At 38.3% G+C, this 27,538-nt stretch overlaps 1 protein-coding gene across 1 annotated transcript in view; it reads right to left on the reverse strand.

Moving 5' to 3' along the window:
- The window catches only part of EML6 (EMAP like 6), a 262,879-nt gene that overhangs the window by 150,091 nt on the left and 85,250 nt on the right, over positions 1-27,538 (reverse strand). The window contains exons 3-5 of the mRNA XM_055107940.2: positions 12,521-12,680; positions 9,030-9,128; positions 5,448-5,516 (exon numbers count right to left, since the gene is read on the reverse strand). Coding sequence (XP_054963915.1) covers positions 5,448-5,516; positions 9,030-9,128; positions 12,521-12,680 — 328 coding nt within the window. The remainder of the gene's footprint in view (positions 1-5,447; positions 5,517-9,029; positions 9,129-12,520; positions 12,681-27,538) is intronic.

The following is a 27,538-nucleotide window of genomic DNA, read 5'->3' on the forward strand; positions in this document are numbered from 1 at the left end:
AAGCAGGATGAGATGAAGCCACATGGCAGGCATGTGGGAATAAATCAGTAACATTGTACTATTTTACACCTGTAGGAGAGGACAAACCATGGTCCTCTCAGAGTAGTTGGGTACTAGAGGAAACAGTTCTGGGATGGCTATACCCCCAAGGTGGCCGGGATTCAGGCACCTGGGGGTGGGGGGCTGTCCTATGTGTGTGCGTGGCAGGGGGTTAAGGAATAGAGGGATGCCTTGGCAAGAATGAAGGGCAGATACACAATGAAGGACCAAATGGGATTCTCTTCTCAGAAAAAGGTATCAGCTCTGGTAACTCATTTCTTTGGGTATTATTAATGAAAAGGTGTTGAAGTTTATGTTGAAATAATAAAGCAGCCAGGTGCAGTGGCTCATGCCTGTAATACCAGCACTTTGGGAAGCCAAGGCAGAGAGATCACTTGAGCCCAGGAGTTACAGACCATCCTGGGCAACATGGCAAAACCCCATCTCTACAAAAATAATTAGCCTGGAGTGGTAGCACACACCTGTAATAAAGTTTTTTTAATAAAGAATAAAGAGATCTAGGAAAAAGCTAGTTAGGTATAAGCTTTGGAAAACATTTAAGCTGTTACTATGAACCTGAACAAACTATTAGACATAAATGATTACTGGTTGCACCAACATGCCAAAGAACTTGCTGTTCATAGCAATGCTTAAGGCAGACAGTTCCCTTTCTCTTTACACCTCCTCATGCATGAAGATTAAAATAATTATTTTGTCCTTTAACTTTGGATATACACCCCCCGTCTGAGTTATCTGAATATTTCCAGACAGACAGTCACAAAAAATAGAGCCCATTATCTTCAGACTTGATCTACATAAAAGTTTATTGACAAGTCACCAGGTCAGATGGTATAAGGCCCACATGAAAACATTCCAAAGAGTCAAATGATTCCCTAAAATGTATGTTATTTTCTGCAGAAAATGGCAAATACCTGAAATATTATCTCTTTTTGAGAAGCATTTCCTACTTGGAAAACAGTGGCAGTTTAGGGTAGCAACACATCATTAAATTCACATCAAATGAGGAGACCTTGTTTATCTTCTGCAGTCTCTACCCACAGACTGTAATGCAAATTTTGTTAGAGCTGGCAGGTACCTTGAGTTCATCTAGCCCTAGGTAGTCCCTGAAGTCCCTTCTGTCTCTGACTAGAGACGGCTCAACAGTATCCACAAACCCGGTAGGCTCATTTGCTATAAAACCAATGAAGCAGCCGATGCTCAACTGTTACTGTTTTTCAAGCATTCGTTTCAGATAATTGCAATTTTCCTATTTGCCAAAACATAGGGGATTTACAAAGCCAAAAAGGATTTCACCCTAGCTATACAAATTTCAGATGAAAGTATTTTCTTTGAGTACAAAGATTTTGCACTCAATTTATGACTGGAATCATTCAATGTTAAGGTAGGTTTTTTGGGGAAAAAAAAGTGGAGAAATCCTGGTAATTGGATATAGAGAATACAGACAGCAAAAATAATTTTTTGAAGTCCGCTTAAATGTATTATATTTCTAAGTAAAATTAATAAAGTATTGCTGGGTAGACATTCCAGATTCTTTGAGGTAAAAATGCTTGTATTTGCTTAGAAAAAATGTCCAAGTCTGCTAAGACAATTAAATTTAAACAGGATAAGTAGCTCTTGTTTCAAATAAAGTTTCAGAATTTTGTCTCTGCTTTTCTGCTTTTAGAATTTACCGATTTAAAAGTTAGAGTTAACCAAGGACAGAAAGAGATAGGAAGGAATCAGGAGAATTCTATCAATTAAGCAGCAAATCTAGTTAGAACCCAATAAAAAGTTAAGGCAAGGTAGTTCACTAAAGAAATTTCTCAGTGGAAAGAGCTCTATTGGAGTCAGAGGCTGAGCTTAAATCTCACCTGTGCCATCATTTTTGTGACCCTAGGAAATGGGGAAGGAAATTAACATTATTGTGCCCCTACTGGGTTCCATACTCTTTAATGTAATTATCTTTAATTTAGGAGGTAGTGATCTCTGAGAGAGAGAGAGACAGACAGAGAAAGAGAATGAATGAATGAATATTAATTCAGCCTCAGGGAGATTAAATGGTTGCCCAGAGTCAAGTAGAGGGAAACAATCACAAATCAAAGTCAGATTCCCACCTAACCCCCTAGGGTCCTGGGTTTCTTCACCACTGAGTACACGATGGATGATGGCTCCCAGGATAGGGTCCCAGATTTCCAGAAACCCACCACAGCCTAACAGAAATCAGGATCATTATGAACTCACATGTTTTTTTTACTCATGGCTGAAACAATTTTCATATTTTAGTCTGATCAGAAACTCACATTGGCAGATAACATCTTTGACTAATAAAACATTGCTAAGGAACCTGTGATTTATTGGCTAGTTTATTTTGTGGCCGCCATCTTTCAAAATATTTGTTCCCTAAAAAAACTATGGAATAGGTTCTTTGGTGATGAAAACATTGGTAATCTTGGAACATATCATGAGCCAAGGACCCAACCAGCTCCCCAGTCTCACACTTCCATGGGTGACCAATGCCTCTCTTAACTCCTGACAGAAGGGCAACCCCTCGCCTAGTTCTGCCTCCCGACCCTTCCTACCAAACTCACCCACCCACTGAGGCTCAGCCTAAGCAGCATCTCCATCCTGACAACATGCTTCTAGCCAGCTGGGATGTCATCTTTATCGACAGAGGGCTTTGATTTTTACCTTTCTTCCAAAACATTCTGTCTTAATGTTTTAATGGCTAAACTTCAAGCAAATTGAAAGTGGTGTCTGTTTTTGTTCTTTCACCTAGTACAAACTCAAATATTAAACTGAATGAGTTTTTGGTCTTTCAGGTATGCTGTACCAAGCATAGAAGGAGCCTTCAGCTGCTGCTAATAAAGCAAACTACCTAGATTTCAGCTGATGTTTTCCTAGATTAAAAATATACACATCAGGGCTTGGTACAGGATTATTAAATGTTTATGAAGCCCTAAAGTGTTGATGGAATATGTTACACTTTTGAGTAGTGGAACGTCTAAAATTTTTGTTCTCCATTTTTAAATTTTTTCTTATTTTGGAATATATATTGTTGTAAAATAATTTTACAATGAAGTATACAAGGGATAAAATTATCCATCAACCCATTACCCAGAGATAACTGCTTAACATTTGGAGAAGTCCTTCTAATGTATTTCCCACATAAAAATGTTTTTAAAGAAAAAAAGCCACAAATCTAATCCCACCATAACCCACCCCCCAAAGTAAACTGTAAACTTCCCCATATAATAGATTTTGAATATTTCCCAATATCATCAATCATTTAAAACATAACTTATGATTGTACAGTGTTTCATCATATGGATGTAACATTTTATTCAACTTCCTAGAGACACTTAAGTGGTTTCAGATCTTCTGTTTGGTTTATTTCAGATCTTCTATTTGGTTATTTGCTATTGATAAGTTACTCAGCAATGAGTCAGCTCTTGGTTCATACTTCTAACAATTTGCTTGGGATAGATTCTAAGATATGAAATCACTGGATCAAAGAGAATTGACATTTCTAAGGATAAATATTTCCAAATTTCTTGGCTGAAAGACCATTATCAGCTTACCCCTCTCTACCAGCAAGGTTTGAGAGTGGTCATTCACTGAATCCTTGCCAAGATAGGGTACTTTCAATCATAAATTTGATAGATTTAAAATGCTGTTATTTTAAAATTTGTGTTCCTTAATTAGATTTTAACATTTTCATAAGTCTATTGGCCAACAGCGTTTCTATTTGTCAGTTTTCTATGTTCTTTGTCCATTCTACGGATTTGCAAGAGATCTTTGCATTTTGAGAACAACCCAGTATCTACTTTGTGTGTTGCTTATACTTTTGCTAGTTTGCGGTTTCCCTCTTTTTGTGGAAAAAAGGAATTATACAGAATATTTTAATATTTCTACAGTTGCATCAGTATTATCCCTTACGATTTCTTTGCTTTTACATTTTAAAAAAACCTTTCTCCAATTTGAGCAGTTAAATATTTGCCTATATATTCCTCTAGTTATTTTATAGTTTTTGAAACTTACCTCTTTAATTCATATAGACTTTGTTTTAGTGTATAGTATGAAGTATTGACTTTTTCTAAAAAATTGATAAATTTGTGCCTGCCAGTTAGAGATGCTATTACACTCTAAGTTGTCATACATATTAAGGTCTATTTTTCAGCTTTTTTTATTTCTTTGTATCCAAGTCTTGTATCATTTAAATTAAATTCTACTATGCTTTAGTAAATAGTGGTACATATATCCTCTTCATGATTCTTTATCCCAAAGTCCATAGTTATTGTCATTATTTAATGCTTCCAGATTAATTTAGGATAATTTAAAGGGAAATTCTGTCAGGTAAAAACAAAAGTAATAGGGATTTTAACTGCATTTCTACCAAATATAAATTTGGAGATAAATGATACATTTGTAAATTTTAGACGTGTCCAGAATCAACATTGTCACTCCATTTGTTCAAGTATTGATTTACATTCTTCTGCAGAGTTTTGTAACATTCTTTAGGTAAGTCTTCCGTATTTGTTATACTTATTTGAGTATTTTATCCTCTGTCCCCTTCTAACCAAGTAAGAATAATGGGAAGGATCGTGAAAAACTAGACTAAAAGAACTGCAAAATAGGAGGGGTTGGTTAGAGGAAAATCTTCATTCATACAGAAATGTACCATTTTTGTACAGAATCCATGCATGCTCTATGCAAGAAAGTAATCCTTATACTCTTGTTTATGGACTTTAACTTATATTATTTACAATCCTGTAGAGAAAGAAGATCCTGGGCCATATCCCAGGGGTCAGGAGAAATTTTTGCTATGTCAGAGCAAAGCATGTTGATGCAGTTAATTTTGCTACTTGTGAACAAAATAGTAAGAAGCAAATGTGGGTCTACCCAGATGAGAGTGTAGTCTAGAGGAAGATCGGGGCGTTTAAAAACCAATGGTCCAGATAGGTTTGTACTGTGAATTCCTCTATTTCCATGTAGAGCGCAACTTGACACCTTTCTTTTAAGGGAACGTAACATGTCAAAGTGTTGACATGCAAATATGTAAATATTCATTATAATGGAAAAACTTACTTCACAACATTAAAATAAGCACTGTTTTAAAACATGCAATCCCACAAGTATTATGAGTCTTCAGTTGGATATTTAATTAACATAAAATTTCCTTTTCAGCTGCCTGCGGAGCACTTCACTTGATTGTCATTACTTTGCATTTCTAAGAGAGAGCCCCATCAGCTGATGTTAGTTTGCTTCAGGAGCAGAGAAACAGGTAAGAGGGCTCTATATTGAAGAAAAAAAATGTAAAGTCTAGCAGTCTCTCAACATCAAATTATCTATACAAACACCTAAAATTATTTGCACTCAAGGTACCAAAATTAAAAAACAAAAAACTTTACCTTTATATGTTTTACTCCACAGCTAACCACTCTGTTTGGCTGATATGGATCCCAGGAAATATCAAAAATCTGTTCAAAACATTAAAAGTAGCCATGTTGATCATTTGGTATATTTTTGCCTTTTCCCAATACTAGTCCAATTGCCAAGACTCTACTCTAACATTTAGAACACAATGTTACCTGCACAGAATAAAAATGGAAGATTTGGCTTGGAATGAGTCAGGAACTAACACCCACGTTATCACCTCATGTCTACTTACCTTAAGGCCTGAGTAGAGAGAGAACTTACCATAATTATTTAGAACAAACTGGTGTCATATCTTTAATTTTGTCCATTTGAGATAAACAAATGGACAATTTAGGATAAATTTTTGATCAAATTTTTCAATAGCACTCCACAGTGCTAACACTTTGGAGATAGCTTTTCAATAGAAATTTAAAGAATTATAAAATGCTTCTTAGCTAGGAAAACATTCAATAGTTAACTACAATTTAATGTGGCCAACAGTCTCTAGTAATCACAGAAGTTAATATTCCTAAACGTAAGGCAGAGGGATTTCTCTGTCACTAACTTAAATAGTCCCTCAGGCTATCATTTTAATCTGACCCAACATATTATTGTATTTTCAATTATCCAATGAACTGAAAATATATCTGCAACTACTATTTGTCATTTTTTTTTTTTTCTTTTTTGAGACAGTCTCGCTCCGTCACCAGGCTGGAGTGCAGCGGCGTGATCTCGGCTCACTGCAACTCCGCTTCCCAGGTTCAAGCAATTCTCCTGCCTCAGCCTCCCGAGTAGCTGGGACTACAGGCGCGTGCCACCACGCCCAGTTAATTTTTCTATTTTTAGTAGAGACGGGGTTTCACCATGTTGGTCAGGCTCGTCTCAATCTTGTGACCTCGTGATCCACCTGCCTTGGCCTCTCAAAGTGCTGGGATTACAGGCATGAGCCACCGTGCCCGGCCTATTTGTCATTCTTTAACAAGAGCTACCAGACAGTTTGCAGGTAGTTCTATTTCCAATCCAGAGACAAGAAGAAAAAGGTCAATCCTGAGAATCCAATTGCCCATAGCAATTGCTTAAAACAGGTATTTCCAGGGCCCATCTGAGATGCTCTCATTTAGTGGGTCTGGAATTGGGCCCAGATACCCAACACTTTAAACAGACTCCAGGAGATTCTGATGGAGGTAGATCCATGGAACGCATTCCATGACACACTGATAGAAAGGGAAGGACTACTTGTCAGGGACAAAGTCTAGACCACAGAAATAACCTAGACCACTAACTTTTCATCACATATAAAGGAGCAATTATGGTCCCCAGAAAGAGCACTGAAGAAAAAGTACTTGGTCCAAGTATCCATTTCAGCCATTCAAGCTCAGGCAAGTCTGAGCATCTCTAACCTTAACCTCATCTTCTCTACGTGGATAATACCACCTCAAGTTTTGTTAAGGTCAATGAAGATAAGGTATATAAAGTCATTTTGCAGGGTATAAAACATTCATTATATAAATGTAATGGATTAAGTATTTTAGTGCCACTAAAATAATCTTGAAGATAATCTTGAAGTTAACCATAAGCAGTCAATAATTCATACTGGTATCAGTAATAAAGAGCAAAATTATGTGTGACACAGATTATGGGGTCTCGGAGAACAGTGTTCCAAATAAAGCATTTCATTAAAACATCCTAAGATTACAGACTCATCACTATAGTCCTATTATACTTTTTACATTTCACTCTTACTGGCAAGTGGTAGCACAGCAATAGCACAGGCACAGTCACTGAAACACACAGGCAAGTCACATGATATCCAGTGGTGTTCAATTTATCTAAGGTTTTAACAGAGTTGAATTGAGCAAACAACTGTTTGCAAATTGGGCAGCCCTCAGAACCAGAAGAGGTTCAGAGAGCTCTGCTCTGCAACTGGGCAGGCATATGTATCCTGGGAAAAATGAACTGAGGTACAGGAACAGCTTTCCTAGTTTCAGCACCGAATTTGCTTTATTTGGGCATGGTCTGAATAGATGGCAGCCTGCCATTGGCTGAAGCTGGCTGCCACTCAGCTATTTGTTACGGAAGTATACACCTAAATTTTCAGTTTGGTCACTTACCAAGCTAGGTTGCAGTTGATTTTGTAGAGACTTACCATATGGAGGGCAGCTGAGGCCAAATTTAGTTTAACAGTAATAATTTAACAATAAAAGCTCTTTCTATACAAGCCAAAGAGATTACATTAGGCTATTTTTCTAAGTAAGGAGATTTTACTGGTTTAAACTGTTTGTAACTTTAGTTTTCTACTTTTTCCAAGGTGATAAGGCCCAAAATTCTGACAGACAGTATACTAGTTCAGGTCAGACTATATAAAATGACTCAGAAATAGAAGCAGTAAATGCAGAATAACTCAGATAAAATATTATGTATGAGTGTATATATATGCTGTGAAGCCTCCCCAGAGGATTCTATCTGTAGCCAGGATTGGGAAATACTGGATGAGAGGGGTACCAGGCCTCTTCCAGTACTGACGTTCTATTGTTGGTCACTCCTGAGCTTTCTGAAGACTTGATCCTGGAGTAGAATTTGCAACATCTGTGGGGTCTCCTTACAACTACAAACCTCCATAGATCAATGTGCCATTCATACTTTTTTTTTTTTTTCAAGAGTTCCTTCTAAGCAAGAGACAGTGAATTTCATGTTTAATTAGAGCCTCATTCTACATGAAGCTTGTCCAACCCACAGCCCAGGATGGCTGTGAATGCAGCCCAACACAAATTTGTAAACGTTCTTAAGATATTATGAGATTATTTCATTTTTAGCTCATCAGCTATCATTACTGTTGGTGTTTATGTGTGGCCCAACACAATTCTTCCAATGTGGCCCAGGGAAGCCAAAAGATTGGAAATGCCTATTCTACATTAACACTTATATTGTGCAAAAATACAAAACAACTAGGAATTCAAGTAAGACAGTCATGCAAATTCATTGTTTAGAGAAACCAAGATAATAAAGGAGTCAAATTATTTTAATTATGCAAGACACTGGCAAATTAGATTTCTGACCAGTTATATGTATATACCCCCTTCATCCCCTAAGACTACATGGAATTATCGTTTCTGATCACACTGACTTCAACAGGAGTAAGCAGGTCACATTCTATGTTCTCAAATACAACAAAGAATCACGAAGTTGTCATTACGCTCATTCAAAATTAAAATGCGTACCCTTGTAATCATATTTTGTGACTATTTTCTAACAACTATTTCCATTTCTAAATGAATACATCTAAACTACACACAATTTCAAATTCAATTCCATTTTGATTTCATAAAGTAAAATGCCAGCATCAAAAATTTGCTTTGCCTATGAAAAGCAGTAACAATTCATATAAAGTACTTGATCACCAGAAGCACATTAACACAGTTAGCTATTAATCATGAAAAAAGAGGATGCTTATAAGTTTAACAGGAAAAAATGTATACTGAAAGATTTACTGTTAAAAACATTAGAAGTCTGAGACGCGATATCACAAGTCCCCCCAAGTTCTGAAATCTGCATAGCTTGATCCAACAAGTTCTTACCCTGTCAGAATGGCCGGTGGCTGAGGCCAGAAGTTTTCCCTTCCTCCAGTCCCAAATGCAGACTGTGTTTTTGGCATCCAACCCCACAGAGGCTAAACGCTAAGAATAAGAACAATAATTTAGTACCTAAAAGTGATGGGAAGACTTACTGACACGTTAAGAAATAGTTACTATTTACTATGGGTTAGGCATTGAATTTCTTATAACAAACCGATTTCTCAAAACCCATCTTAAACCCCAAACTAAAAATAACACAATAGATGACTTCCATTAGTATATGCTGAAATTTCAAGAACCTAAGAGCTACAGCTCCTTTATCCTTTTTAAGTGTAAGAAACATACATATAAACTCTCAGGAAATCTCTGAAATGTCAATAGAAACTACAGAAACAGAACTTGATAGCAGCATTTGGAATTTTTAACTTAAAATTTTTAGGTAAAATCTTAATGTGAGATTTAATAGAACCCAGGATTCGATAGTCTAAAAGCTTCAAACTGCTAAAATTTAAGGGTTTGACGAATAGAATAAATGAACATTAATTTTTAGTTTTCTATAATTTCACAAACATTTAAGGTGACTACAAGATAATATAATCTAAGTAGAAGTAATCTGGTACTTCACCTCCCAGCCTAAATTCCCTGGGTTCAGGTCAGAACCTGTCCTTAAAGGAAGAATAAAATGCAACCTACATGATTATATACAAAACCAAAAGTGTGAAAAACAGGCAACAGTCATACCAAAATCAGAGTTTCTTGCAGGATATCACTTATAAGGAGACAGTATTACGTAAGAAATCTGAACTATAAGTAGATTTGGCTTTTCTTTTCGCTTTTAAGTAACCAGACATAACACCTTGCAAAATTAACCTCCTTAAATCTCACTTTTCTCATTTGTACAATGGGTATAAAAAATATTCATTCCTTCTGCATTATTGGATTGTTGTATGGGTCAAGTGAAGTATGTAAATTAAAGGGGTTTTAAAAATATGGTATTCCCCAAGTGTAAGAGTGTGTGAGTACTGAGTACATTCGAGAGCGTGTCTGTGTATATGCACACTCACAGTGTGGATGAAACAGACAGCCACATATGGTTCAATGTATACATGTGCTGTTATGCAGGGATTCTTCAGCTTTCTTCACTAAAGATGGCTTCCATTAGGAATTTTTAATATAACACACATCATTGAGGGTTTTTTAATGTGTCCTTAAGAAATTTCTTTGCTATAATTTTTTAACTGAGAGTTTCAGCAATGGAAACAAGATGTGGTTGTATTTTTATTCATAAGAAAATCTGAATGGGTGAATTCCATTCAGCTTATTCAAGAGAAAAAAAGCAGTGAACACAAATAGGGGCACTGAAGTAAAACCCACATTTCCTGATGGAGAAAAAGCTGAAAGAAACCTATTTTGTTCATCTGTAGTGACAGTTCCCATAGCTACCTGAGAAGCATTTTTATTGCCTTTTGTCTGTTGTGAGGTGATGGACCATTTGTCATTTCTAAATATCATTCGATTCCAGTTAACTCTGTCCAGGGAGTAAGGCGGACCTGAAAAAACAGCCATCAACAAGCCAGGAAATCCACCATGGCTAACATACAAGAGGTTATTTCTCTCACCTGACAGTTAAGTACCATGCAATCCACCGCCACCACTATTCTTCAAAATGAAACCTAAAGGAGAATAGCTAGGATTCTAACATAAATTAACATGGACAAAAATGAAGTTAAAGCTGGATTTTTAAAGCTGGATTTTCCTCTGCTGCATTACATTTTCTTGTGACACTTCAGAACAAATTGATAAAGAATGCTTGCTTGAATAACAAAATCCGATTAGAGAAGGTGCATACCAGTACAGACATAAGCATACATTTATATTTGTACATGTGTATGGATTCTGATTCACTTCAGTTTATTCAGGAAGTCAATATAACTGCAAGCCTGAACAAATACTAGCATCCAGCTATTATCTCTTTATGTAGCCATAAAAGGGAATGCATGCATTAAACTGACTAACTGGATGAGATTACAAAGGAGTAAAATAAAGAACATATATTCCAGGGGTCTACATATGTAATAAATCTAGTTCTAGAAAGAAAAATGACTAGTGATCGATGCTCTCTTAAAATAGCAGAAAACAGCAAGTAAATGCTAATTGTTTTTCAAAAGTGACTCAAACCAGGTCAACTCCTATAAGCCACTGAATTTCCCACAGACTTTCAGTTAAGCCTCTATGAATAATTTCACAGATCTTTGCATGGCACCAACTTACAGAATTAACTCTGAAACTTGTCAAAAATTAGATTGAAGGAATTAACAGGCAGAAACATGCAGGGTGAGAGAGACAGAGGAAGGGTGGCACAGAAAACGGAGGCGGCTGGGGAGATGGGGAGAAGAGGCCCCGCCTTAGGGGGGAGATGAATGCAGCCGGAGCCAGGAATGACCCCTCCGTTTTTACTTTCTTTTCTAGAACGTATCAACCTATCTTTTCTGCCCAGTGTTGCTGTAGGTCAAAGGAAGAAGAGAAAATGTTGTTGGGAGGGATTGGCAAGGCTTTGTGAAAACCTTTGGAGACTGAATCACTTCAATGGGCAAAAGGGTGAGCAGGACACTTCAGGTGGACAGGACAGACTGAGGAAGGGCCCAGAGGTACAAACATGCAAGGTCTGCTATAGGAGTCTTGCAGATTTGTCCAATTCGACTACAAGGGCACAACGGATAAAAGTCTAGAAAAGTTGGCTAAAATAGAATGCCCACCTACAAAGTGTGGACTTTATTCATTGAGTACTCCAAGCTCTTATTGGTTTTAAACAATGCTTTCACACCGTTTTCAGTTGATGAAATGCATTAGCAAGAAATTGCCTGTGAGGAGACTAAGAGATTAAACTAAGTCAGACATGACACTGACTTATTAGCACTTAAAGGACAGTGGCAGGAAGAATGGAGAGGAGAGGATGTCAGTTACTGTAAAGAAACATGAATACCCAGGAATTGATGATAGATTGAATTGGGAGAGAACAGGTAGAAGCAGCTAAAAGTGACATCAAGGGGTAAAGAGTCAAGGATAATCTTCTCAGTGGATTATTAGGAGGTGATGTCATCTTTTGAAAGCAAGAGGTACTACAGACATGCTCAGGGCTTGACGTCTATGAATAAGGCTTGGTCTAGCCCTTACTCCAAATAGGAAGCTAACAACAGACAACAAAGTAGAATTACTGGGCTATGGTGAACCTGATCACCATGAATTCATGACTTCTTTTATGGATGCTTTTTAACCAGATAGTGGGACTAGGGGAACAAACACCAAGGCCTGTCCAGAGTTTGGTGTTAGTGCCATAGCTTTAAAGGGGAAAAAACAGGTGAAAAATTCTAGGAGGCTGTGCCAGAAGAACCAGCAAGGGTTGATGGACTTTGAATCTACTGGCTATTCGTATTATAGTTTTAAGTGAGTTGTGAGAAGTCATTAAATAAAACAAGTAAAAAAAAGATACACACCTGTCCATCTGAGTCAAAAGCCAGGCAGGCAACTCCATGTGTATGGACATCTTTAAGAATAGACACAGTCTGGACATTATAGGAATCCCATATGCATATATATGGCTCCTTCCCGACTTGGCCAGTTGCAACGAGAGTTTTGTCTGGGTGTAAGGCAAGGCTGAAAGAGAAAAGGTTTCTTTTTACATCTTCCAACTGAAGAAAACACTGATCATCTTTTATCCAAATCTGTTTCTCATTTAAATTATCTAACAAGGTGATCTCAAGAGAAAGAGTCTGAACTGTTCCCAAAGTAATTAATTACTTGATTTGACTAATTGAAATGTTCACTTTAGCAGAGAGGCTTAGCACAGTCTGACAATCTCATTTGGTCTTACCCATTGGTTACCTCGAAAATTAGGTGCCGTTGTGATTGTAATTATTCAATTTAAAATCGTCTGTATAGTTTTATAATTGCTTTATGTTGTGAAATTTAATTATTGATATTCAAAATATTACTTGTTTTCAAGTTAGCTTTTGACTTTAATTTTTTTTTAAATGTTGTTACTAGGGGAAGGTTCTCTTCTTGGAATTAAACCTACTTGCAGAAGCACTGGATACTATCCTCATTAGGATTTCAAAGCATGAATGGGTCCCAGAGTCATGTGCTGTTTCTGTGTCTGTTGCTATAGATTACACATTTTAAGTTGAAGTTTCCATTTTACATAGATCACTGTGACACCAAAGAACTACAAATTACAATTGTGGTTTGTATAGCAATTTTTCTCTGTAGTTCGATAAAAATGAAACTTCGTCAAATACCAACTGGTATTTTAAGGAGTCAGTAGCCGTTGAGAAGTATTTTTCCTAGATTAAAAAAAAAAATCACCCTAATGTTTTAAATTCATTGTGTATAGACGTTGTGTCTTTCTAAAAAACAGACGTTGGGAATCAAGAGCACATTACCTATATAGCAAACTAGTTCATTGTGTAAACTTCTGCTTATACAATAAACAAATACAAATTTTCCCATTTCAATTTTCAGTATCTGCTTAACACAGTAAATGGAAGTAGACTTTTTTTTTTTTTTTCAGTGTTTAGCATGGTGTTAATGAGAGTATATGTTCTGATATCAGACACTGGATTTGCATGTTGGCTGCCCTTAGTATCTCTGGTTCTTTGGACAAATTACTTCATCTTTTGCCTCAGTTTCCTCATCTAAAAATACAGATAATACAGAAAATAGATGATATAGTCAATCTAGAGTACTTAGCAGAGTGCCTGGTACAGAGCGAACACTGAATACAAATTTTGTCTTTTGTGTAATTAGCATTATATATCTATAACCAACATAAACATGCCTGTGTGAATATAATATGGCTTCCAAAAACAACATATATACTTTAAATCCATGTTGGACATCTGAAAAGTGCTTGCTGGAAAATATATCTTCAGGAATCTTCATAAGCAAGTAATACAAAAAGATAACCCATATAGAAGGGTTGCTTTCCACAACACGTGAATGCTATAAGCTTTTAACTTTTTAAGGTTGTAGAACACTTCAGCATTCAGTTGGTGAGAGATTATCAATAAGAAAGGACCCTCCCAATCTCAATTTTGTTGAGACACACCTGGTATTTCAAAGTATCTAGATGTCCCAGAAAACTGCAAGATTATGGCATGCCATGTTTGCTCATTAAGCTGAGTGGATGGAAGCAGTCTGAAAACCCTGTTTGTTGATAAACCAGTATATTTTAGCTCATTCACTTATTCAACAGGCCCTTGTGGACCTATGATATGTCAGGGACAGTACCATGGACATATAAACAGAAATCACACTGCTATCTTTGAAGGAGCCCACTTTCAGAGGAAAGAGACATGTAAAGAAGTAATCACAATATGTCAATATACATACACAGTAACACAGAAAGATGGAGGATGGAGAAAGATGGAGGATGGAGTGACCAGCTGCCCAGGACATTAGGGAAGACACGAGTTCATATGAAAGACAAGGTGCAAAGGGGATTCATGTGAAAAGACAATGTCCTCCACAGTTTCAGTCTTACAGAGAATGGCAGAAAATGAGATGGGTCAGGCAGGCAGGGGCAGCTCTTGAAAGCTGTCTTAGCCAGGCCAGGAAATTAGGGTACCACTGACTATTTTCAGCAGGACACAGCATAAACAGTTCCATAATTTAGGAAGGTAATCCTAGCAGTGATGAAATGCAGGGGTAAGGACAGATCTGTGAGGGGTGTTAGGAGAGGCAAGGTGGTCAGTTAGGGACCAGGGAGAGACAGGGAGGGAAGACATGGGTAGAGGGGATAAAGAAGAGTCAAGAGCTACTGGGGGTGAGAACAGAGGGGGAAATGCTTAGTATGTTTGAGACTCAAGGACAAGCTTGGGCACATTAAAGTTGACAGAAGATTTTGTGCGGGCAACGAGGTTTGTAACTCACAGAGCCTGGCTACAGTAAAGTTTGAAGCCTATGAGCCTGATCCTGGGAAAAGATGGCCTAACTCTATCCAATTTTTAGTGGGGAAACCAAGGAGACTGCTCAGGTTAGCATCACATCTGGAGTCCTAAAGGCTAGGAAGAAGAGGATTGACTAGATTGTATGCTCCGTGAGGGCAGGGGCTATCTTCCATCACTCTAAACAGTTCCTGGAACATCATACAGCAGAGTAGGCGTTAACAAAATACTTGAAGAGGGAGTGAATGGTGCCAACCATCTTGGCTGCCATATTGCCTCTCCCCCTGCAATAGGCAAGAGGTTCTACCCAGGGACTAGAAAATGAAGAAGGAGCGTATTTCCCCTGGAAGGCCAGAAACACTTTCAAGAGATATAAATTAAACTATTTTGCTGTGATCACAGCTTCTATTTTAAAATCCTTGAGATACCTGTTAGATTCTTGAGATTCTGAAGCATCCAGAAGCAAATAATAAATCACTGCTCCGAGCAGTTGTTCTAATTCCATAATTCCTGATTTATTGCAGTTCTTTGAATGACGGGGTTGGGGGGAATGGAATAAACAGATTTCAACAAGTCTTCAAATAACTTACGAGCCTTAGTTACTCAATAAGCAGTGCTACCCCAAAACACCTCACATTTTGGATTTAAAGTATTTTTATGCTGGTTATTGTTCTTCTCATTCATATTGAAGCCCATAAATTTATCATTTACTAAAAAGTTCACATTGCAATTTTTTTTTCTTGCCAGAAGTTCCTTCACACTGTTTGTTAAATCATCTCTTTACAGCCCTTTCTCCAGTCCTCCTTTGCCATTTGGGTACATTAAGAAAGTGAGCTTTTTCTCCTTTCATGAGCCAGAGTCTGTGACATCACCTCTCTGGCTTGATGCAACATGACTGCTTAGAGTGACTCATAATGTTACCATTTATCTATGTCCATGTCAAGAATAGCAAGAACAGAGAACCACCTTTATTCACTTTACTATTTGTTACCTTTCCCATCAGCTTCCCAGAAACTCCACTCCTTTCAGCAGTGACATGTATCATCCAGGGCACAGCCAAATGGCATCCATGTCTCATCCAGGGCACAGCCAAATGGCATTTACTTCTATTTTAAATTTGTCACGTCATTTCAAAAGCACGTTAAGCCTCAAAAAAGGAGAAAAGCTCACGAACTTTACTCACTAGATTTGCAAGAGAACAGAAGGTATCAATAATGGTGGAGTTACAGATTTATTTAATAAGTATTTATTTAATAAAATTCCACACATCTTTGGAATTTTAGTTCAGAAGCATTTTAAATGACAAGTGAGTATTATGTTTGAATTTTCCCCAAATGAAACCAAGTCCATCCTTTTCTACCTACCTCAAAATTGCTCTCTGCTCCTTTCTGAGTGCTCTGAGCCTCAGAAGTCACCCTCCAGCCACGCTGTTAGTCAACCAGCAGATTAAAAGGTCAGGTCTTTGTATATAATTAAGGGGCTGTGATGCAAAGAACCCTGTCCCCTGAATCCCTGGGCTTTTGATAAGATCTCATGAGAAATGGCCAACTATTGTGTCCTCCCATAGCGGAAGTCACAGAAGCGGAGAATGCTACCATCACACAAAATGCTTATTCTACCTTGCGCTTCTTGTCATCTTCTTTACCATGTTATGACTGGAAGTACGGACACTACTTATCTCTATTTTAAGTCTATCTGCCTATTGAGAGTCCATATATTTAATTCTTTGCTTTTCTAAGAAGACTTGCAACTTTTGCAAGTTATTTTAGCTACGACAGCACTGTCACAATATTAAAACTTTTACAGTTGACTCCCTTTCATTGAGAGTCTCAAGACAATGAAAGTCTCATTCCATACCTACATAAAAAGTTTTGGTGTGACTGTTTTTCCTTTGGTACTCAGTTTATTCCATTTATTGTATTTTATATATGGCGACAAAAAAGGATCAAGTTTTGAAAGAACTGTTTTTTAATATATAAACCTAGTTCTATTGGGAAATCCCATCTTCTGTTACCATAGCAATAGAAAGCACTGCAGAGAAGGACTTTCATCAACCTATCTGGGAGAAGAAACTGATTTGTTTCTCTAGCATGCCAGGAGGGAAAAGCATGTCTTCCTGATGTCAGATGAGATCAGGAAGATTTCCAAACATCTTGTGAAAAAGAAAAGATGAGAATCAAAAGGGTCATGGAAGGAAACAGCCTTGCTTATGAAGTTTAACAACAACAACAACAAAAAAAAACACTCATCATATTAATCATTCTTGATTCCTTGAGGCAAAAAATTTTATGAGCACTTGTTCCAAGTGCAGCATTTAAAAAATGTTCACAATTCTTAAGCCTCATTTCATTTTTGCCCAGGCTGCTTCAGTGATTCTCTCAGTAATAATTTATATGTTTAGTTTTTTTTGTTTTTGTTTTTGTTTTGTTTTTGAAAAAAAAAAGTCTCACCAGGAAAGCATGAAAGCCTTCTCCCTCCCTGCCCTGAAGATAACCTTGAGAGCAGCTTTTCCATGTCAGAGGCAGAGGCACATCAAAATTAGGTTGCATTGTCTGAGGACAGAAGGGGAGGTTGCTGCTTTGGGGATTGAAGGGGGAGTGACCCAACCTCAGTGGATGTTCATCTGCAAGGCAGAAAAGGCAAAGGCAGGCCTGATTTGAACAGTGGCCTGGAGGTAGTGGAACCTCAGATGGGGATGGCTGTGTTCCAGTCCTGGTCCCAAGAGATGCGCTTAGCACTTGAGTACCCCACCACAACTGTGATCTTGACACCACAGAGAGGGTCCTGCCTTCCTGGTGGGCTTGGGCAGCACAAACAGGAATGACAGCAACATGGACAAAACAGCAAAATTCATTGCCATTTTCCTGAATTGTGTGAACCCCACAGAACCCGTATAATCCATAGTTAAGCAGGGGGGGTCCCTAAAACTGGACTTTAACAAGCTTGATGAGTGGTGCATCTAATGAGAATGTGATTTAGTAAAATAAACTTAATACCTTGCCATAACTGTATGCTATACTTACTGGTATGAAACTATATTCCAGCAATACCTTCGTATAAAAGAATGGTTAAAAATACAGCCATACAGTGGCATGATTGGAGCCAGCTTAGACTGGCCACCAAAAACTGATTAAGTTTTAGCAACTCTGTAAACCAGTTAATCACAGCCACTGTTAGGTATTATATAGATTTACAATTACATAAATTATATTAAAAGCAAAGGTAATACATACTGAAACCTCGTCACTTGGTAATTATTTTACTACATTTCACTGTTGTCTATAGTTGTGAGGTTATTTATTGCTATCCTATCCATATTGTAGAAATACCATAGATGGTGTGTTACTCCACACCTCTTCCCAACTCCATTTTCAATGATGTCACATTGGTGGCTTGAAGTCAGCCATAGTGGGTATATTTATATCATGGAAATCACTAAGTGCTACAAATCAGGGCTTAATTTATTGTTTTGTTGATTGTCTAGACTTAAGACATAGGATAAAATGTTGATAATGCAGAATAAACATAAAAGCGTGTCACTCTGTAGCTGTTACATTGTGAATATATAAAATTGAGAAAACGTCCTCAATATTCTCTCACATCATTGACCAACAAGTGTAGTTCCAACACAAATGTTGGCTGATAGCTTTATTTACATTAATAAGGAAAATGTAAAACATATACATATTGGAACTGTAATCATTTGCCAATGATGTGAACAACTTCTTTGCTGAACCAGATGGTAATCAAGAATTTATTCCTCATTTGATTTTGTCAAGTCATGCTTAAACTGCAACCATAGACTGACCACAGATATAGGAGTTTAGAAAAAGAGGAAAAAAATCAATAAAAGCATTCTATCAGAATTGATTGGCTATGTGGAATAAAAAGTATGACACTTTATTATTTGTAAGTTGTGCATTATATATTATTTATGTCAGTAAAGTGTATAAGTTTATTAATGCGTATGCATAATTTTTTTCTCCTGGAGAGCTGTTTGTTCAGTGACAAGTGCCTCACTGAAACCTGTCTCCTCTACTTACTGGCAAAGAACAGTTTCTCATATATCACCTTCAGCAAATTACTCAACCTCTCTGTGCCCCAGTTTCTCATCCATAAGAATGGGAATAACAACAGTACCTACCTCAGAGAAAGTAGGTACTATGAGTACTTAATAAATCCTAAAGCAGTTATTAAAACAGTAGCACTTAAAACCTAGCACTATATAGGTGGTATTGTTATTAATTAACCGCCATGTGATAGACCCACATGAAACCTACCCCTCACCCCCAGAAACGGACATTCTTTTTTTTTTTTTGGAGACGGAGTCACTCTTGTTGCCCAGGCTGGAGTGCAAGGGCGTGATCTCAGCTCACTGCAACCTCCGCCTCCCAGGTTCAAGCGATTCTCCTGCCTCAGCATCCGGAGTAGTTGGGATTACAGGCACGTGCTACCACGCCCAGCTATTTTCTGTATTTTTAGTAGAGACAAGGTTTCGCCATGTTGGCCAGGCTGGTCTCGAATGCCTGACCTCAGGTGATCCACCGACCTCAGCCTCCCAAAGTGCTGGGATTACAAGTGTGAGCCACCGCGCCCGGCCAGGAACAGACATTCTAAGTCCGAGCAACTCATGTACATAGAGAGCTATGGTGAACTCTCCTTGAATTTAAAAATAAGACTATTCTCTGTGATTTAAACTGGTAAAAACCATTCGGAATGGACAAAATCAGTTATCTGAAGATGCCTCCCTAAGGAGAAAAGATCTAAAATATAGACATACATACATACATGTATATATACATACACACATATATATGTATATACATACATGTATATGTCAGAAAAAATGTTAACAAAAGTAGAAGTTCTGCTTAAAGTCTTTATTAAAAGGAATTAAGACAGAATATTGCTATAAGGATAGACATACAAATCAATGGTATAGAATTGAATCCATAGAGAGACCCACATTTATATGATCAACTCATTTCCAGCAAAAGTGTTAAGATAACTCATCAGGGGAAAGGATTGTTTTTCAACAGACAGTGCTGGAACAACTAGGTATCCATATGGAAAGAAGTGAACCTTACTCTTCCCTTTTACCATATGCAAAAAAACTCAAAAAATATAAGAGCTAAACCAAGTAATTGATAGAAAAAAATATAAGAAAATCTTTGTGACCTCTGAAAGATAATGGTCTCTTAGAGAACAAACAAGCATGAACCATTACACAAAGGAGAAATTGGACTTTAAAAATAAAAACTTCTGGTCTTTGATAGACACTATCAGGAAAAAGAAAATGCAAAACACAGACTAGGAGAATGAAAAGAAAAAAACAACAAAATCACCAAAGTTCTACCCAGAATATATAAAAATGCTTATAATTTAATAAGAACGCAACTTAATTTAAAATATGCTGGAAGACTTGAACAATGTCAAGGACAACTAAAACTAAAAAGACTGATAATACCAAGTGTTGCTAAAGACACAGAGCAACTGGAATGCATATATATTGCTAATAGGAAATGTAAAATGATAAATCACTTTGGAAAGTCTTTTGGCAGTTGCTTATAAACATATGCGTACCATTATGATCTAGCAATTCCACTCTTCGGAATTTATCCAAGGGAAACCAAAAGGAAATGTCTAAACAAAGACTTGCATACAAGTCTTCATAGATTTAAAAGAGCCAGAAATTGGAAATAGGTCACACGTACAACAAGTGAATGGATAGATTATCATCTATTCATGCAATGGAATTGTTCTCAGCCATAAACAGAAGTGGAACTAGTGACATCCACAGCATGGATGAATCTCAAAAATATTACATTGAGTGAAAGAACCCTGGAGCATTCAGTGGAATACTCAAGTCACTAATACCTTCATCATATGTTAGGAACCAAGACATACTGTTTCTAGTTGACAATCCCAAAAATAAAAAGGTATGAAAATATAACCTAAAGCTACAAAGGTAAACATTAAGGGAATAAAAAATAAAATAACCCTCAGGGAGGAGAAGAAAAGTGATGTAAGAATGGTATACCTAAGCTACATCCTCATGTATGTTAAAAGGAAGTCAACATGTCTAAAGAAAATAAGAAATAGCCATTAACCATACTGTTTTGAGATGTGGAAGTAACCACCAGAGAGAACAGTCCTGAAAATTAGAAGTGTTCCTTTGAAAAGTAGATTGCAGATAGGAAAGACTAGAGCAGGGGCAAATTTACATTATAATGCTTTCTGTTATTTTGTGTCTCCATTGTTCTGATACAAATACAAAGATTAAAACAAAAGTGATCCTGGAGAAATATAAATTGATTAACTTACACAAGAAGGCATCTGTTGGTTTAGAAGTCTTCCACAGGCAGGAAGTGGGCAGGGTTGTCTGATGGCTATATCACATTTATCAACTCGCAGAGGTTCTCACCAGTATAATTGCTACTGATAAAAGAATTTGATCAGCATGGCTAGTCTTACAGTGCATTCTTTGAAAAAGAAGAAATACTGCCTAAGACTGTAACACAACAATTTGCTAATGAGAAGTTTCACTAATGAGAGGGGTCTATGTGAAATCCAGCTTTCTGGAGCTAGTCATCCTTTTTTCCTCCTCTCTTTAAGCAAGGAGTATGACTCAAGCATTGAGGGTTGTATCTGGCAGAAGTCCTGTTAATTTAGGATAATTAAATATGCCAGTCATGTGTTTCAGTAACGTCTGATTAAATACTTTAGAGAAGCCATTAAGGAATCCATCTGGTCTAGTGGCTTTGCCAGATGGCAAAATGTTACTACCTCTATCTGTACTGCTCCTGGAGCATTCTACCTTTCTTGTAGTGTAGCACACAGTCATTTTCAGGGTAAGTCTTAATTTGCTAGCTTATACTATCAAGGGATTTGGAGGGTAGAAGGCAAGCCTAATATTACACCACACCAACTGAGCCACAAGATTAAGGCTGCATTAAATGGCCTATCATTCTACTGTTGAATTCAATGTGATTTCATCATTTCCATTTCCTCAGAATGTTCTGTCAAACATCTCAGATGGTGCCCGGTCCGTGAGTGGAGAGTCAGCACGACAGGGAGAGGTGACCAACTGTATTTCACACACACAGGAGCTAACACTCTAAGAGGAGGAGAATTTCAATGGTTTCAAAATTGAAATCCTGGAAGTATTTTCTCCATGTGGATCGTCACTTAAAAACAAAACTGGCCACTTATTTAAGTATAGAGTTGCTCAGCCTTGTGAAAGGTGCATTAAAATGGCAGTCTTCAAGCCGTTTTGATACCTTAATCATGCAGAGTTCATCTTTAACTTACCAATTCCCTCACCAGCTTGGTCAAACTGCAAGGCGTTCTCCAAAGCATTGACAATGGCAACTTTAAGATAATCACTTCACTAATTGGTACCTAAGGCAAAGGCTTAAATAGAAGTGACAACAAACAAAAGGGGCTTGGAGCTGCTAGAGGAGGGTCTAGGGTGGCTTGACGAAGGTATGAGGCAAAGATACAGCTGAGAAAAAAGCCCAATGATTTATTACCACTGTCAACCCCTTACCCCTCAATTGCATTGACTCCTCTAGCTGACAAATAGGGCTAAATTGAGGTCCTATTCTTTTCTAAGGAAGCCAAGTTTGACTAATTGACCAGTTTAGTTGGCTTTGATCATTTATGTTCATGAAACTTGCTTCCAAGGGCACTTCCTGGCCATACAGAAAATACAGACACCACACTATGGCAGCTCACACGGAGCTCTGGCTTTTGTTTTGCTCTTGTGGTTAACAACACCTCCCTTCGCCTTCAGTTTCATCTTTTTCCTCTCCCTTCTGTTCTCTTTCCAAGTTTTTTCTCTTTCAATGAGGATCATATGTAATATTTCATCCAGCATGTTTGTGTTTGGAGGAGTAAGTGGGCAGGAAAGAGGGGACCTGTTTCACCCCGGTCTCCCAAGTTTCCAGAACTGGAAACCCATCGTTGACTCTTGCCCACTACTCTCAATTCTGCGCAGTTTGGATTCAGTCACTGTGGAACTATCACTGAACTTGGCGTAAGTGACTAATTAAAACCTTTTTAAGATTCCATGTGTAAAAGTGTGTCTCTCTACTGAGTTGAGAACATGCTGTAGTTTTCATCTGCCAAATGGGGTAAATGGGAACGCTCAGCACAGGGTGTGAGACACAGTGGGCACTCAAATAGTAGCCATAAGTAAAGTAACATGGCCTTTTATCAGAGCAACTAAATTATTATTATTATTATTATTATTATTATTAGTAGTAGTAGTAGTAGTAGTAGTAGTAGTAGTATGAGACGGGGTCTCACTCTGTTGCCCAGGCTGAAGTGCAGTGGCATGATCACAGCCTCGACCTTCCCAGGGCTCAGTGATCCTCCCATCTCAGCCTCTCGAGTAGCTGGGACCATAGGCACATGCCACCATGTCTGGCTAATTTTTTTATTTTTTTGTAGAGATGGGGTTTGACCATGTTGACCAGGCTGGTCTCAAATTCCTGGGCTCAAGCGATCTGCCCGCCTCAGCCTCCCAAAGTGCTGGGCTTAGAGGCGTGAGTCACCGCACCCTGCCTACTAAAATTATTACCAAGTTAAAAAAATTCAAACTCTTAGAAGTATGAGGTAAGTTACTTATTGTGATTTTTAGATGCAGAAAATAAAAACTGTATTTCATTCTCACTTGTATCGGGGGCATTCTTTCTAATTCTGCCATCAGTGTTTTAAAATTCTGCCATCAGTATTTTAAAAGAATGTTAGCTACAGGAGGGCAGGGATTTTAAAGTCTATTTTTTCCATTGATGACCCCCAGAACAGCACCGTGCCTAGCCTCTAATGGACACTTTTATAAATACATGTTGAATGAGTAAGTTGACATGTATAGCTTCAGACATCTGAGTAAGAGCAAGATGGATGCAAGAACACATTCAACGACACAGGCATCCTTCATGCACAAAATTCCTGTCACGAACTCTCCAGACAAGAAAGATCATGAAAAATACCACTTATTCTTGATAACAGTAGTTCAAGAAATAGTTATCCAGAAGACCAAAATCCAGTTTTTAAAAGTGCCATTCTGAGAAGTGATGGCATGACGTTTTAATACATAGGGCCTCATACTTTTCTGACAAAATTAGCTACAAAATAATAACCACGTTTGTGATGTTGGTTTTGAAAAATTACATTAGATTCTTACAATAGTTTGTTCAGAAGAAAATCATTAAATGGAAATGAAAGGGCCTTTGAAAGCTAATAACACTGCAAACAAGCCTAATTCAAGGTCACTGATTTTCCTTTGTATTTTAGTTCAACAGAAATGGTTTCATGGGGAAACGGATTCATCCATATTCTATTATTTCACAAAGAAAGACAAGCATGCCCTCCTCAGAGCTGGCGCAAGCAATCCCAGACATCACACTGGAGAGTCAAGCATGAATAAACTCCTACTTTGACACGAGTATCCCTCCAGAGATGGTTAATTCATGTAAGCATCACTTCAGGCCAAGGCTGACCCAGACCCAGCCCACTTTTCATTACTTCATATTCTCAGACATGTCATAGGAAGCAATTTTCAATTCCAATGAGAAACCTTTTTTTTTTTTTTTTTTTTTTTTTTTTGAGACAGAGTCTCGCTCTGTAGCCCAGGCTGGAATGCAGTGGTGAGATCTCGGCTCACTGCAAGCTCCACCTCCCGGATTCACTCTCCTGCCCCAGCCTCCCGAGGACCTGGGACTACAGGTGCCCACCACCATGCCCGGCTGATTTTTTGTATTTTTAGTAGAGACGGGGTTTCACCATGTTAGCCAGGATGGTCTCCATCTCCTGACCTCATGATCAGCCCGCCTCAGCCTCCCAAAATGCTGGGATTACAGGGGTGAGCCACTGCACCCGGCCTCAATGAGCGACTTTTAAAGAACAGAATTTAATGTCCAGGGCTAAGAAAATTCAAGGAAACAGATAACATGAAGGGTAACTTTATTCTAGCTCCTTGACCCCTAATGAAATTGGAGTCCGCCATTTACCAGCTCCTGTTGCAGAGACGTCACATGTTAGATCAAATTTAATCCCCAATAAGGGTCTACCTGGGCTGGAGTTGAGGATCCTACATGTCTATTATACAGAGGTAAGTAACACCTCTGCCTCCCTTCTCTTCCCCCATATTAGTTTTCATCCACTGAGAGTAAAAAAGCTGCTTGGGAACCAAGAAAATTACTATCCAGAATGGTGGTTCATCCATCTACCCATCCAAGTATCTGATGTCCTAGGGGTTGGAGCCAGGTGCAAGGAATGGAAGCTGTGGTAAGGGACAATTCCCTCGTGAGTGCATTCACCATGCTGGAGGGTGCTGTTACATCTTTGAGCCAGCCTCTAAGTCAATTCATGCTTGTTTTGGGAAAAATAAAAGCATCTGTGTGGGAGGGGTCTCTGAAGACTGATTATTTTAGGATATGTTTGATGCTTAAAAGAGTCCTTATATTGAAAATAGGTACCCCAAAATATATATACATATATGTATATGTGTGTATGTACGTGTGTGTGGCTAAAGTTTATTCCTGAATTCAAGCCTCATTTGAGGATCACCTTCCAATCTGATGGAACAGTGGGGGATACCTTTAATATCTACATCTGAGCTATTTGACCCTTTAAGGGACCTCATTCAATCCAACTCCTCCAGAGCAAACAAAATAAGAAATCAAATGGTTGCATGGCATGTCAGGCTGGAGTGCAGTAGTGTCATCTTGGCTCACTGCAACCTCCACCTCCTGGGTTCAAGCGATTCTTCTGCCTCAGCCTCCCGAGTAGCTGGGATTACAGGCGTGTGCCACCACACCCAGCTAACTTTTGTAATTTTAGTAGAGATGGGGTTTCACCATGTTGGCCAGGATGGTCTCAATCTCCTGAACTCACGATCCACCTGCCTCAAGCCTCTCAAATTGCTGGGATTACAGGCGTGAGCCACCACACCTGGCCGAAACCCCAAATCTCTTTATAAAGTGTACCAACCAGTTTGCTGGACATTTTCACATTCACTTTCCTTTTAAATAATTTCTAGCAAAGGTCAGAGAGCTCTATCTAGTAACAAACTGAGCAAAGACTCAAAATGAGTTTTGTCTGCTTCTGAAAACTTGGAGCTAATTTTACCTCTCCAATCTCAATTTCTTTTCCATTATATAAGGGGTCAGCAAACCTTCTATAAAGGGTCAGATAGTAAGCGTTTTACTCTTTGACGGTCATATGGTCTCTGTTGCAACTACAAAATTCTGCCATGCTAGTATGAAAGCAACCATGCACAGCTGGGCACGATGGTTCACGCCTGTAATCCCAGCACTTTGGGATGCCGAGGCGGGTGAATCACGAGGTCAGGAGATCGAGACCATCCTGGCCAACATGGTGAAACCTGTCTCTACTAAAAATACAAAAACTAGCTGGGTGTGGTGGTGGGCACCTGTAATCCCAGCTACTCAGGAGGCTGAGGCAGGAGAATCGCTTGAATCAGGGAGTCAGAGGTTGCAGTGAACTGAGATCGTGCCACCACACACCAGCCTGGCGACAGAGCGAGGCTCCATCTTAAAAAAAAAATAGTAATAAAGGCTGGGCGTGGTGGCTCACGCCTGTAATCCCAGCACTTTGGGAGGCCGAGGCGGGCGGATCACAAGGTCAAGAGATCGAGACCACCCTGACTAACACGGTGAAACCCCGTCTCTATACTAAAAATACAAAAAATTAGCCGGGAGTGGTGGCAGGCGCCTGTGGCCCCAGCTACTTGGGAGGCTGAGGCAGGAGAATGGCTTGAACCCGGGAGGTAGAGCTTGCAATGAGCCGAGATGGTGCCACTGCACTCCAGCCTGGGAGACAGAGCAAGACTCCGCCTGAAAAAATACTAATAATAAAGTAGCCATACACAATACATAAGTGAATGAATGCATTTTTATATAATTTTCACATGAGAGAGTATTATTTGTCTTTGGATTTTATTTAAAATAAACTTTAACATGTAAAAACCATTCTGAGCTCATGGACCACACAAAAACAAGCAGTATGTCAGATTTGGCCTGTGTGTTGTAGTTTGCTGACCCTTAAATTATACCATCATCTTTTGGCATCTACCTGCTGCAAACAGTCCTTTGAAAAGTCTTTTGGAAAGTCTTATCATTTTTATTTCTTAACACCCAAATTCATGATGTTGACATTGTTTACAAGAGATAGTAACTATAAAACATTCAGACACAAATACAAATGTCTATATGTGTATATATAAAGCATAAAGACATGAATGTCCATAGGCCCATCACCCAGTTTAAGAAACACAGTACTAAACAGCAATACTCTTGCCTACCACCCCTGGTCATATCCTCCTCCCTCCCCATCAAGACACCACTACCCTGAATTCCATACTTAGTCTTAATATATAGTTTTATTATGCATGTATGCAGGTTTGTGTTTGAACTTTATTTAAATGGTGTGTTATATGTATTCTTCTGGGGCTTGCTTCCTATTACTCAAAAGTATATGTTGAGATTGCATCTATGTTTGCTGTAGCTGTATTAAAAAAAGAAAGAAATGTATCTGTCTACA

This window comes from Pan paniscus, chromosome 12, assembly GCF_029289425.2.
Source record: "Pan paniscus chromosome 12, NHGRI_mPanPan1-v2.0_pri, whole genome shotgun sequence".
Classification (NCBI taxonomy): Eukaryota; Metazoa; Chordata; class Mammalia; order Primates; family Hominidae; genus Pan; species Pan paniscus.